We start from the raw sequence: 14,140 nt of genomic DNA, 5'->3' as shown, positions 1-14,140 counted from the left end.
CTAGCATTCAAAGAAGATAAATACACTCACACACACATCCATCAAATCTTCCCTTTCTGCCACTCTTGTTCTTGGCATTCTATGCAATAGAATGTTCCCAACTTTTAGGTGATTTTTTTTTATCTACATTGGACATAAAATATAAAAGGAAAAAGAAAATTGGGGAGGTCACAGGGAAGAGCCTGCAAATGTTTGTGATGCCATATAAGAGATTGTGAAAGAAAAGAAAAGACCAACTAGAAAATAAGATGACTTCACTCCCCAAGTGTATGCACATGCTTTTTCTAGATGCTTCCAGCAGGCCTGCTGTGGATACCAGTGCTCCTCTGAGAAGAGATCCCCTTCTCTGCACCATCTACGAGGGAAATGAGATGCCGGTCTCCAGCTCTGCTTGCCCGCTTTGGGCCTCTTTCTCAATCTCTCTCTGGCCACCTAGGATATCAGACACCTGCTTTTAGTTCTGGCCACCTTTGCTATTTTCTTCAATAGTATACACTTCTTCAGATAAACATAGTTTGGTTTTTTTTTTAACTTTTAATTGTAGAATAATTTCAGATTTGTACAAAAAGGTACAAAGAGAGTAGAGAGAGTTCCTAGCATCCCCAAGTATTAACATCTTGCATAACAGTTATCTTACTTCCCCTGTCCCCCTGCCCTAGAAGTACGAATGGGGACTCAACCTACTACCATAGGAGCGTGACTATTTCATATTATTATTCTATGAAGGGAAATCCAGTCATGACATACTTCCAGGGCAAGTGATTTTGTTGGTTCCTCTCTTAAAAGGAAGTTTAATCTGTTTAAAATTGGAGATAGTAATATAAATGAACAAGGTAACCAAGAAGCCATTTTTTAAAAGTAAATTGTTATTTTGTGGAGAGACAGTAGCCTACGGAAGAACAACAAAAGGGTAGGGACCCAGACTATCCTACAACAGTCATTCCCAACTTTCTTCATATCAATTTCCTGATACACAAGGTAGGCATAAATATCACCTGCTCAGAGCTTATAGTTTGGTGAAGATAAAGTGAAATAGACGGCATTGTATTTTATAGAGTGAGCCTTCACAGACTGTCTGTGGAACAATCATTTACTCCTAAGAGCCCCACATTGCACTTTCCAAGAGGTACCACTTTTTTATGTGACCTAGAAATTTGCAGGCCTGTGGTAGAGAAAGGTTTTTTTTACTAAATTTCAAAACTAGTTACAAATGACTTCCTGATGGCCCTAGGGAATTATATGAATTGACACAAAGTGATTTCAAAGCCTTCCATTAATCATAACTTATCAGAAATGTACTTTCACAAAAAGCCTGCACTACCAAATCAATTCTCCCATAAATAATACAGCCTAACCTTCTTCAACTCAGCTCATACTTTACAAAGTACCCTCACATTTATTCTTACAAGTACTATCATAACTAACAGAGCTAAAAGAAAAAAATAAACAGTGATAGGATAATAGCTGGGGACTTTAATACCCCACTCTCAGCAATGGAAGGTCATTGAGAAAGAGAATCAACAAGGAGACAGCAGATTTGAACAGCACTACAGACCAAATGGACCAAATGGACCTAACGGACATAGACAGGACACGCTATCCAACAGCAGCAGAACGCACATTCCTGAGGACACACGGAAGTCTTTCTAGGCTAGACCATATGTCAGGTCAAAAAACTATTCATAGCAAATTCAAGAAGAATGAAATCAGACCAAGTATCTTCTCTGACCACAATGGCATGAAACTAGAAATTAACAACAAGAGGGAAACTGGAAAACTCATGAACACATGGAAATTGACACTCTCCTGAACAACCAATGGGTCAAAAGAGAAATTAAAGGGGAAGTGAGAAAGTTTCTTGAGACCAATGAAAATGGAAATACAACAGGCCAGAACTTATGGGATGCAGCAAAACATTTCTAGGAGGGAAGTTCACAGCAATACAGACGCAAATAAAAACTCGACTTCTATGCCTTAAGGAACTAGAAAAAGAACAAACTGAGCCCAAAGTTAGAGAAGGATATATGTTGAGTTAATACAATCAGTATTATATCAAATCTTATTTCACTAGAGATGGGACGGAAGAGTCTGGATGGGGTCTACAGCTCAATCCGCTCAGCCTTTTCCAATGCAGGTTCTACACCACAGAGCTGGAACCTTACCTGAGTGGCTCCTTGCCCAGCCTGAGATGAGGAAGAGAAAAGTGAGTTCCTACATACAATGGACGCCTCAGGGTATTAGGGCTTAATTCTCTGCAGTGGTTCGCAACCTTCCTAATGCCGCGACCCTTTAATAAGGTTCCTCATGTTGTGGTGACCCCCAACCATAAAATTATTTTCGTTGCTACTTCATAACTGTCATGTTGCTACTGTTATGAATCATAATGTAAATATCTGATATGCAGGATGGTCTTAGGTGACCCCTGTGAAAGGGTCGTTCAACCGCCAAAGGGGTCGCGACCCACAGGCTGAGAACCGCTGCTCTGGTGAGAGCTAGAAAGCTGACTAGATAAGGCAGGTAGAAATGATCTTTTCTTTCCCCACACTGACTAGTCCTGGCAAATTCTTCCTCTACCTGAGATGATGATCGGGCCCAATCAGCCCATCTTAGAACACAGGTGCCGGCTGGGCATCCTCGGATCCTCAGGTTCTCTTCCAGTAAAAGGCTCTGCTGCTTTTCGGCTTACTCACCGGCCAGCAAAACAGATGCTCTCCTAACCACACCAACACACGTTCCATGGACCAATGGAAACCTTTAGGATGAAAGTGCACTGGAGGCAAAAGTCTGACTCAATAACTGACACAACGCTCTCAGCCTCAGGCCTGAGAAAAATTAATCCAAACTTCAAGCAAATCACATTTCCACCAAAAGACTAAATGCAACGTTAATAAAAAGGTGATTTTGAGCCAGGTACTATTTGGCCTTTCCTTCTCCCTGATGATTCAGTTTTAGGGTTCAAGGTTCAAAAGGGCAGGTAAATGCTGCTGAAATGCATAAACTTTGGAAAGCCCTGTACAAGAACGGACTCAGTTCAGTTAAAGCCACTTGGTATTGTTTACTTTCTTAGGTGCTTCCTTGAGTCGTATGCACTTTTCGTCATAAAAGAAACAACGTTCTGGACAGCGGGCGTGGTGCCAGGTGTAGTCCAGGGAGCATCCGCGTCAGGGTCACCTGCAAGAGCATTAAAAGCAGATGCCTGACTCCACCAAACCTCCTGACGTCAGGACCAGGACCCTGCATCTTCGCCAGGTCTATTTTTAGCACGCAATGAAGTTTGAGAACCACCGTTCAGAGAGATGACATGAAATTAGGAAAAAAACTGAACATGTCAAAACTGGACAAGGACAAGGAAAAAAGACTCAATGGACTTTCAAAGCAGATCCCCTTGGTAACATGCAAGGCGAGAGAATGCGGCCTCTTACCTATACACACAACCAGCCCAAGTCTACGTTTAGGATAGAGACACACAGATAGGAAAAGAATGAGCTAACTGGGAAGGTCTGGGGAGGGGACAGGAGTGGGGTGGAGGGTGTCAATGGGGGGGGGGGGAGAAGGGGAAGTAGGGAAGACATCTGTAATACTTGCAACAATAAAGATACATTTTAAAAAAAGAATGCGCTACGTTTGAGGTGGTATCAACTCCATCTTCAATCATTTCAGTGGGATAAAGATTTATTTTTATGTACAACTGATTTTCATTATATTAGTAGATATTTCATCAGAGCCCATTTCAAAAATCACTTCTGGAGTCCCGTAACCAAAGAGTGACTTAACTGTGACTAGTTTTAAAGCTACTTTAAGGACACAGCCTTGTTAGACCACAGCTGAGCAGAGGACGAAAAGCCACATCCCCAAGGTGTGAAGTAGCCGCGTTCAGACACCAGCTAGGCGGGCATTAGATAAACTGTTTGACACTTTTGGCAAAGCCACGTTCGCTTTTCCCAGTGGGTAATAACAAGGCATATTTTAATCTAACAAGACTTCTTGAACTCTTCACTCAGATAAAAGGATCCCAAAAGTCGTTATCAGTGCAAACTAATGTGAATCTAAAATGATTTCCCAACGTTTAAAATACTGTCACCATGCGTTCCCGGCTGCGATGAACAGGAGTTTGGCAGTCGGTCATTCTGGGGTCTTACCCAGTGCTTTGCTTCTCTAATTTACGGACCTTAGGAAAGTTACTTAAATTTTAAGCCGCAATTTCATTTCTTTTTTAAAAATAAATAAAATGCAGCCCTGGCTGGTTTGGCTCAGTGGATAGAACGTCAGCCTGAGGACTGAAGGGTCCCGGGTTTGATCCCGGTCTAAGGCACATGCCGGGGTTGCGGGCTCAATCCCCAGTAGGGGGCATGCAGGAGGCAGCCAATTGGTGATTCTTTCTCATCATTAATGTTTCTATCTCTCGACCCCCATCGCCCTTCCTCTCTAAAATCAATAAAATATATATATATATATATATTTTAAAAATGCAAACCAGTAGACTTAGAGCTGATGTTAGGAAAGAGTAGGCACTCAATAAATGTTAATGCCTCACTCACCTCATAATTTTTACATAAAGAGGGCAAAATTAACTAGCATCCTATATCATTATTAATGTAATTCCAAGAATTTTTAGTGGATTAGGGGTTAAAATTTTATTTGTATCATAAAATACAATCAGGACAAATGCATAAAAAGACACAAGTGAGCTATTATTTCTTATGGCAGAAATAATTTTGAAATACATAAGTCCATTTTTGCATTCATTTAGATGGAAAATGTGTTTCCAATGGTTAACATTAATAAAAAAAAAAAAGGAACCCCCAAATATCATAATTATGGCTCTCTGTGACACCACCATGACTCTACTAGGAGTAAGAATGACAAATCAATCCCCCATCACAGGCCGTATGTTTGCTGTGGATATAGCCCATCAAAATGAACTGTAATCTATTTCAGGGGCTGACACTTTCAAAATGATCTGATTACCTGGGACTGTCTGACATAAAGTAAAATGTTTCTAAGAAAATAACAGCTCACCTGACTTTATGGTTCATTCCTCAAAACAGACACATTATTTTCAAACAGTGCATAGGAAAACATTTGTGCACAAAAGCCAACGAGCACTAGCATATTAGAAGGGTGAAACCAGCTCCCTAGCTCCAGTCCTTCTTGAGTAAAATCATCCCTTCACTAGAGTATCAGCTATAGAGCCACAAAGAGGAAGGTATCCTGGCCTTGCCCTTGAACAGCTCACGGTTCTGGACTGTGAGAGGAGGGAGGAGGCCTATAAATACATATATAAGAGCAACTTGAAGGGTATAGTAGAAGGCACAATTAATCAACTTGCTTGAAAGATCTGGGTGAAACTCAATTGAAGACGAGATATTTTAGGTAGGATTTGAAAAATGAGGAGGCGTTTGAGAGGCAAAAAATAGCAAGTTAGTGAAAAGGGGAGAGAGCATTTCAGACAGCGCGGATAACCTGTGCCAAAGACGTGCAGAATAGGTTTGAATAAACCCGTGGCGGGGGCCTGGCAGGGGAAAGACAATGGGAACAAAGGGAAATGAGCGTGCAGATATCATCAAGTTGGACTGAAGGTTACAGTCCAATCTTATGTGGTGGCTTTGATTAAGTCTGGATTTTTTCCCAAAGCCAAAAAATGGAGTCATTTCTGTTAAAAACAGTAGAGGACACGTGTGAGATTTACTGTAAGGATAGTCCCAGTAGCGTGTGGAGAGGAGAGAAGCAAGCCCGGAGACAAGGTGACCTGCTAGGTGAGCAGTGTAATATATTGCAGTCAGAAATGATGGTGCTTAAGTTAGAGCAGCAGCGGCCAGAAGCCGAGCGAGGCTGAGAACACAGCCCGGTAGCGGGTGGAGGACGCAGGACAAGGAGCCTGACCTCAGCCTTTGGCATGGCTGGTGAGTGAATAGTAATGCCACTGCGGAGGATGATGCATAGACTTCGAGGTTTGAATAGGTTTGAATGAGAAGACACTGCGGAGAGTGTTCAGGGTGCAAGGGGCAGGGAAGTCCGGGAGGTGTGAGGACACAGGACTGGCTCTCCTGGAGGCAGATCTTCACCAGGGAAAACACACCTGCTGCTCAGGACGAGAGGACTAGGAAAATAAATGTGTAGTCATCACCCTCCAGGTTGCAGTGGAAGCCATGGGGTGGATGGGGACACAACTGACAATGAGATCCTCTCTCCACTACAACACTGTGTGTGCTACAGCCACTCAACAGACTTGCCCATCGTCATTAAGCATGGCCTCAGTGAAGACAGGAGGTGATATGGAAAAGTGCTTGCTACAAGATGAAAAGATCAGTGTTTGCAAAATAACACGGACGGACCACAGAAACGTCATGCTGTGTGGAAGAAGCCAGACACAAAAAGAACAAACTATGTTTCCACTTATATGAAATTCTACAATAGACAAAGTTACTCGTAACCTATGGTGATAAAAATCAGGTCCGTGTTTGTTTCTTTTGGAAGAGGGGGCTACTGAAAGCAGCCCTGGGGAGTGGGGGAGGCGTTTCTGGGATGGGAGAAACATTCTGTGCCTCGATAAAGGGGGAGGTTCTATGAGTGTATGTGTTTGTCAAAACTGATGAAACAATAAGCATTCCATTGTGTGTAAATTATACCTAATGCAAGATCAGAGTACAAACTTGTATCTATTCATACAAATAAAGAAGAATATACGCTGAGAAACCAAGATGGTGGCATAGGTAAACACCTGAAATTGCTGCCTCGCACAACCACTTCAAAACTACAACTAAAAGACAAAATGGACATCATCCAGAACCACAGGAAGGCTGGCTGAGTGGAAATTCTACAACTAGAAGCAAAGAGAAAAGCACACTGAGACTCAGAGGAGCTGCAGAAGTAAAGTGCAGAGGTACGGAGGCGCACGGGGAAAGGCTGGCAACTGAGGACACGGTTGTCTTTTTCAATCGGGAGGGAGTCACAAGCTCTGGACGGCCCTGAACTCCAGTTCCGGGCGAGTCTCTGGGGACACAGACTCATACGGGGAGAAACTGGACTGTCTGGCATTGGTCAGAACTCGAGGGCGGCTTTCTCTCAGAGGTGCTTGCAGCGATTACCAGGACACTGAGACCCGGGGCCTCTTAGGGTAGGACTGAGGATCAGCCATAGCTGTTTGCTCCGCCCTGTTGATTCCCTGAGACCCCGCCCCACCCAAACTGTGCGCAGAGGCTTTGGCATATGAATGGCCTGGCCCTTTGCAATCTAAAATTACCTAACAAACTGCAGCTGGGTCAGAGAGACCCAAAACATCCAAAAGAAGGCCCAAGGCCCCACAGCAGCTTGCACTGCTTCACAGCTGGGCCTCATCTAGGCACCTCCAAACCCCCAAAAAAGAAAAGAAATCTGCAGATCTCTCCTTAGCTCCTGCTGGGTAGCCTCAGGGAGAGGCTAAATTAGCACCTCCTTAGAGATCCAAGAGCCAGTGTACCCAGTGGTCAGAGTGGGACCATCCAGATTACAACTTCTCAGATCCATAAGGAACACACTCAGGGGGCAGACTCAGTGAGCACCAAAGCCCCACTGAAGCAAGTCTTGTCCCATAAAGGTGTCTCCAGCACAGAAGTTCTCTCATCATAGACACAGCTGATTCTCACAGCCAATTGACCTGGAAGTCAATTCTTCCCAGTGATACCAACAACAATTAAGGCTTAACTACAACAAGACTGTTCACAAAGCCCACAAAGGGGTGCACCAAGAGTGTCCACCTCAGGTAACTGGGGAGGCTGAGCCACTGGGCCCTACAGGATACCTAGCACAGAAAGCCACTCTGTCAACACAGGGAAGCAGGCAAAATGTGGAGACAAAGAAAGAGGTCATAAATGACAGAAATGGAGGAAAGAAAACTACTGGATATAGAGTTCAAAACCATGGTTATAAGGTTTTTCAAGAATCTTCTAGAAACCGCCGATAAATTTAGTGAGACCCCTGATAAATCTAGTGAGACCCTCGAGGTTGTGATAAAGGACCAACTAGAAATTAAGCATACACTGACTGAAATAAAGAATATTATACAGAGATCCAATAGCAGACTAGAGGATCGCAAGAATCAAGTCAAAGATTTGAAATGCGAAGAAGCAAAAAACACCCAACCAGAAAAGCAAAAAGAAAAAAGAATCCAAAATATGAAGATAGTGTAAGGAGCCTCTGGGACAACTTCAAGTGTACCAACATCCAAATTATGGGGGTGCCAGAAGAAAAGAGAGAGCAAGATATTGAAAACCTATTTGAAGAAGTAATGACAGAAAACTTCCCCTACCTGATGAAAGAAATAGACTTACAGGTCCAGGAAGCGCAGAGAACCCCAAACAAAAGGAATCCAAAGAGGACCACACCAAGACACATCATAATTAAAATGCCAAGAGCAAAAGACAAAGAGAGAATCTTAAAAGCAGCAAGAGAAAAACAGTCAGTTACCTACAAGGGAGTACCCATACGATTGTCAGCTGATTTCTCAACAGAAACTATGCAGGCCAGAAGGGAATGGCAAGAAATATTCAAAGTGATGAATAGCAAGAACCTACAACCAAGATTGCTTTACCCAGCAAAGCTATCATTCAGAATTGAAGGTCAGATGAAGAGCTTCACAGTAAGAAAAAGCTAAAGGAGTTCATCACCACCAAACCAGCATTATATGAAATGCTGAAAGGTATTCTTTAAGAAGAGGAAGAAGAAGAAAAAGGTAAAGGTAAAAATTATGAACAACAAATACACATCTATCAACAAGTGAATCTAAAAATCAAGTGAATAAAAAATCTGATGAACAGAATAAACTGGTGAATATTAATAGAATCAGGGGTATAGAAAGGGAGTAGACTGACAATTCTTGAGGGGAAAGGGGTGTGGGGGGTGCGGGAAGAGACTGGACAAAAATCGTACACCTATGGATGATGACAGTGGGGGGGGGGGTGGTAAGGGCAGAGGGTGGGGTGGGAACCGGGTGGAAGGGAGCTATGGGGGGGCGGGGGAGAGGAACAACTGTAATATTCTGAACAATAAAGATTTAATTAAAAAAAGAAGAATATACGAAAATAAAAGTATGCCAGGATAGTGGAGCTATGGCGATTTTCCTCTCACTTCAAGATTTTAATTTTCATAAATTGTTTTTAAATAAAAAGGAACTCTAAAGCCTCAAATGCCCATAAATATTGATTAGGCACCCATAAAAACGGAAAGCAGATTATATATTTTTCCAGAGGGAACAGGAAAGAGTCTCTGCAATTAAGGAGTTACCATCTGAAGACAATGGGAAGATACAAGATATAGTAAACGCATGCATGGAAGGATCGAGGGCTCACTGGAGCGAAGGAAGCCTCATGGTTTGTGTTCTAAGGTGGTTGAGAGGGGGGTTTGGAAGGAGCAAAGGGAAAGCTATTCCTGGATGAGGATTTGGCACAGACAGCAGAAGTATGCAGGCTGCAGGGTTGGGCAAGCTGGGTTAGCCGGGCAGCCCAGGCCACTTGTCAGGGTGGCGAGTGAGAGGACAATGGGAACGTCAGTCAACAGAGCGGACGAGGTAGGCTCCGAAGGGCAGTAGCGCAGGCTCCAAAGGGCAGTAGCACAGACTCCATTTGGGCTGCAGCACTCCTGAGTTTATGAGCTGTTCTCTGTTCTTTGCAGTGCTTAGCGTGTGGGAACCTTACCTCAGTTTTCGCAGAGAAGGTAAACAAAAATTACCCAGTGAGAGAGACACACTAATGGCCTGTCCTTTATTTTGGAGGGAAAAGGTGAATGCTTAGATGATAGTGACATGGGCGGCTCTCTCCTCTTGAGTTCCCATGATGGACCTGGCACTATGCCAGTTACTGCATATATGTTACCATTTAACTCAAGCTCCCCCAAAAGCCAGCAAAGTACACATTTGCTTCACATCACCAGTGAGGAAACTGCATTCAAAAAAACTAACAAATGAATGGACAAAAACCACACCCCAAGCACGTCTACTGTATCAGACAGGGATCAATCACGTCCCACTCACCCCCCACCACCACCTTTTTTTTTAAATATATTTTTATTGTTGTTTTTTTTTTTTACAGAGAGGAAGGGAGAGGGATAGAGAGTTAGAAACATCGATCAGCTGCCTCCTGCACACCCCCCACTGGGATGTGCCCACAACCAAGGTACATGCTCCTAACTAGAATCGAACCCGGGACCCTTGAGTCCGCAGGCCAATGCTCTATCCACTGAGCCAAACTGGTTAGGGCCCACTTCCCTTTGAGTGTGAAAGACAAACAGCTTGTCCTGGGGGGTCTCTATTAATACTTTGCCTAATTAACATTCCTTTCTCCAGTGCAGTCTATGATGTCACACAACAGCAAATGTGGCTCATTACTACCCAGCTGCAAACTGCATACATCTTAACACCAACTACATGTCTACTAGTGGTTAGGACTTGGTACTAAATATTTTACAACGTGTTACCACATGTAATCCTCATGACCACCCTTGAGGCAGGCAATTGGGACAGGCCTTTCACAGGGGATGAAACAGGACAGGAGACATGTCATGTGACTTGCCCCAGGCCTCCCGGCTACCAAAGAGTTGAACCTGGACCGTCTCACCACTTTTCACAACTGCCTCCAATTTTAAAACTGAGCTTTCAACTTCACCGTGGGAACCTGTTTCTTTCTCAGTTCACGCTACCAACACTCAAACCGGCAGCTTTGAGAGATCCTTCCTGCCTGCTTCCTCAGAAGAACTAGCTGAAGGCTTCTATTCTGCCTCCTCGCAGAATCAGAACCCCTTTCCCCAAATGCTTCACGCTGTTACCTGAGCAGTTCAACCTGATTCGATAGCCCCAGTGACATTCTCCGAGTCTGGCCTCGGGTGACCGAATGATACGGACGGACGGGCCAACCGCTGCATCCCGACACTGATAACAGCAGGAGAGGACACCAGAGCACGCTCTCTTATCACAGGCGGAAAGCTGAGAGCGGGTGCCGAGGGTGAGGGCCACTTCCTGTCGGACTGAGTACCTGGGTCCCCATTCAAATCATTAACTGTGCTCTCCACTAGAGAGGGTGCCCCATTCAAGCCGAGTGAATGAGAGCAGTGTTCATCTCCCGTCTTGTCTTGGGAGACGATGAAACATGAGCCAGCAGGAAGGCTCATCTCCCCCGCACTGGGTTACGGTGAGTGAAACACACAAAAAGGGCCTCTGGCCGGATCTGCCTCTACAGCCGTTACATTACCCAAGGCCCAGCGAAGAGCACCTTAGGCTGGTCATGTGGATGATCAGAAGCGCAGAAGCCTCGTTAAGTCCCAGGGCGAGAGCCTGAAGTCTCACGGAGCTGGTTCTCAGCTGTGCTTTTTGGGATCTGTTCCCCGAGAACTCTCAAGTCTTTGGGGTCCTGAAGTGGCATCTGTCTAGACATGACTTTCCCATACAGAGCCCTCATTTCCACAGCCCGGAATGAGGGCGGGAGCGAGGACGCCCCGCCAGCTATCAGAATCAGGAGCTTGGCGCTGCAGCGCAGGGAGAAGTGAAGAGGGAAGAGGCGCACAGAGAGGCCTTGAGCCCACGCTACGGGCCATTTGGGCTTCGCCTGGGGAGAAAGGAGTGTCCGAGTCCAGCACATTAGGCTGACGGTGTTTCAACTCTGGTCTCACCCCAAGCAAAATGAGCAGTTTCTCCTAGAACTGGGTGAACACAGTTTTGTCTCTGGCTGCTGCCTTTGCATTATTTGTACATACACCTACACACACTTTGTGTGGCGACGTCAGCATACGCAGAAAACTGCAAAGGGCAAGGAATTCGCCTTTCAGTGAACATCCCCAGGCCTGGCTGAAGCTACAGCGAAAGCGGATTCTCTGGGGCTGAGGTGCCCACAGCACACAGGGGACCCAGAGGCAGCAGCTCACTCCCACCCGGTGGCTGGGGTAGGGGAAGGCAGTACTGTCTGCTGCACGCACCCCAACCCCGAGAACTCTCCCAGGAGGGACCCGAACTGAAACAGAGGCCGGCCTGGAACAGTGGACCTGGGTGGCAAGCGCGCCAGACCTCAGAGGCACATGGCTGCCCGTGGAACTGGGTCCTGATTCACCATCAGCCCCATCAAATAGGAAGATCAGCACAGAAACGAGCCTTCTCCAGACACTTTACACTCACCCCCCATACCCATTCCCCAGGAAGCGTGCCGCAATCCCTTTTATGAGGGGACTGTCTCACCACCCTTCCGTGGGAAAAGTGGTTCGGGAAATAATATGACAGAATGATTGCACAGGAACCCTCACGATTACAAAAAGGCGCCTGTTCCTGTCTTTGGGGAGAGGAATGCTTTGGTCATCAGAAGCTCTGCTAGGCTTCATCAGAGCAGTGCCAGGAATTCTGTGAACTGCAGGTCAGGCTGCCAAGATTCAAAAGAAATGCCGGTGGTAAGTGTTTGCACAGTGATGCCAGAGGTGGCAACTCCAGCCACAATGCAGACGGACAGACCACACTGGCCAGTCTGCCCCTCGCCCCGTAACCCTCCCCAAGAAGAAAAGCTCTTACCCAGCTCTCCCCGGAGGCTCAGGAGCTCTTGCGATAGGGCTTTGTGCTGTTGCAGGGCTTCCTCCCGCTGCGGAAGACAAACATCAGGTTACTCCGGCTGTCAGGGGGGTCCCTTTCAGGGAGGCGCACATTTGTTATCACCCGAAAGACGAGACTCCGCACTGAGAGGCTGAGATGTGAATCGTTTAGGCTAACAGTGTGTGTTGTTCGAAAACACAGCTGTCCCTCCGTGAAGGAAATCCGAGTTCCCCCCAAAAATATCTGTATTTTCTCAGGGCCTCGTGACACTTCCACGGAAGGCACTGAGAAATGTTTACTCTGAGCCGCGCTCCGGGCAAAGCCTTGCCGCGGATGCGGATGCGCGCTGCGCTGAAGACGTGATGCAGTCTCCTCCTCCAAGGGCAAGCCAGGCCTAATCAGTCCTAGATAAATATTTAATGTTCCCGGCATCTGCGCCTGTGCGCACTTTGTCCTGTATTTGCAAATACTCATAAAAAAAAAGTTGTCACAGTCCTTTACTTCTAAAAGGAAGACACGAAGTTTGTTATAAAGCGGAGGCGAAAAAAATAATCCTTTAATAAAGACAAAACTAAACTGACTTGACTCAGCTAGTAGACACACGGTTTTCTGAAGATGATAACATTCGGAATCCGCTACAATTCTTGAGTAGATGCTAGAGAAGTGAATCGAAGAAAAGCAGGCAGCTGTCTCGGTAGTGACAAAGCAGTTTTCAATCTCGCCAGAAAGAATTTCCCAGCGACCAGCAACTCACAGCCATCACACATGCTCACACACTCACACAGACACAGCAATTAGATACCGTTCCTCACCAGGCAGAGCCCCCAACCCAGGGGGGGGGGAGGAAAAGGCGGGAGTCACAGCTCCCTGAAAATGCCCCCCTCGGAGCAGCCCAGAGGAGCCCCCACCACATCTCGATCACAGTGTTGCAGAGATCCCGAGACCGGCCTTTGCAGGCGGGAGTCACTTGTCACTAAGCATTTCCCCTCATTCCACAGATCTCTGCCTCCGTCCCTGACATTCCTCCAGAAAAGCACTAGAAACAAATACTAATTACCCTTGTCGCCGCACATGGAGAATAGAGGCACATTTTGCTGCCGGAGCAGCCCATTTTCCAGCTTCTGTCTCCAATCCCCCCACCCCCTGCACTGCCCGCAAAGCGCACAGGTGGCCACGCCACCCACCAGCCGGTGTGTCTACATCCGAAGCTCTACCGGGAGGCAGCTCTGCCGGGAGGCGGGCCTTTGGTCCTGGGTTAGCCTTACTTCTGGTCCTGCAGGTTAGCGTCTGCCTCTGCCGCCTCGCCTCGCCTCTCCGCACACAGGCTGATGCTGCAGCGAGTGCCTTTGGCACAGGCAGCCTGCGATCACTTAAAGCCACAGCCCTTCATTTATGGAAAACGAGAGCCAGACGTCAGGCTGATCGATGGGCACTTACTTAAATCTCAGCTGGTGCAGGGGAAAGGAGGACTGACCTGCTCTGCGTGGATAATGGAGTGATTCTTAGATTTGTGAGCGCTGTGATGCCCCCCCTAATTGAGGTCACTAGATGGTCACACTTACTAACAAGAAAGGGAAACTTGGTCTCTGGCACCTGTATGTG

At 46.1% G+C, this 14,140-nt stretch overlaps 1 protein-coding gene across 7 annotated transcripts in view; it reads right to left on the bottom strand.

The window, feature by feature from the left end:
- MTUS1 (microtubule associated scaffold protein 1) overlaps positions 1 to 14,140 on the bottom strand; it is a 133,660-nt gene that overhangs the window by 12,283 nt on the left and 107,237 nt on the right. For all 7 annotated transcript variants that reach the window (XM_036301896.1, XM_036301901.1, XM_036301899.1 and 4 more), the window contains one exon: positions 12,521 to 12,587. In XM_036301896.1, coding sequence (XP_036157789.1) covers positions 12,521 to 12,587 — 67 coding nt within the window. The remainder of the gene's footprint in view (positions 1 to 12,520; positions 12,588 to 14,140) is intronic.

The sequence above is a fragment of the Myotis myotis genome, unplaced genomic scaffold, assembly GCF_014108235.1.
Source record: "Myotis myotis isolate mMyoMyo1 unplaced genomic scaffold, mMyoMyo1.p scaffold_m19_p_3, whole genome shotgun sequence".
Classification (NCBI taxonomy): domain Eukaryota; kingdom Metazoa; phylum Chordata; class Mammalia; order Chiroptera; family Vespertilionidae; genus Myotis; species Myotis myotis.
Note: the sequence above shows the minus strand (reverse complement) of the source record. Positions and strands in the feature narration are given on the sequence as shown.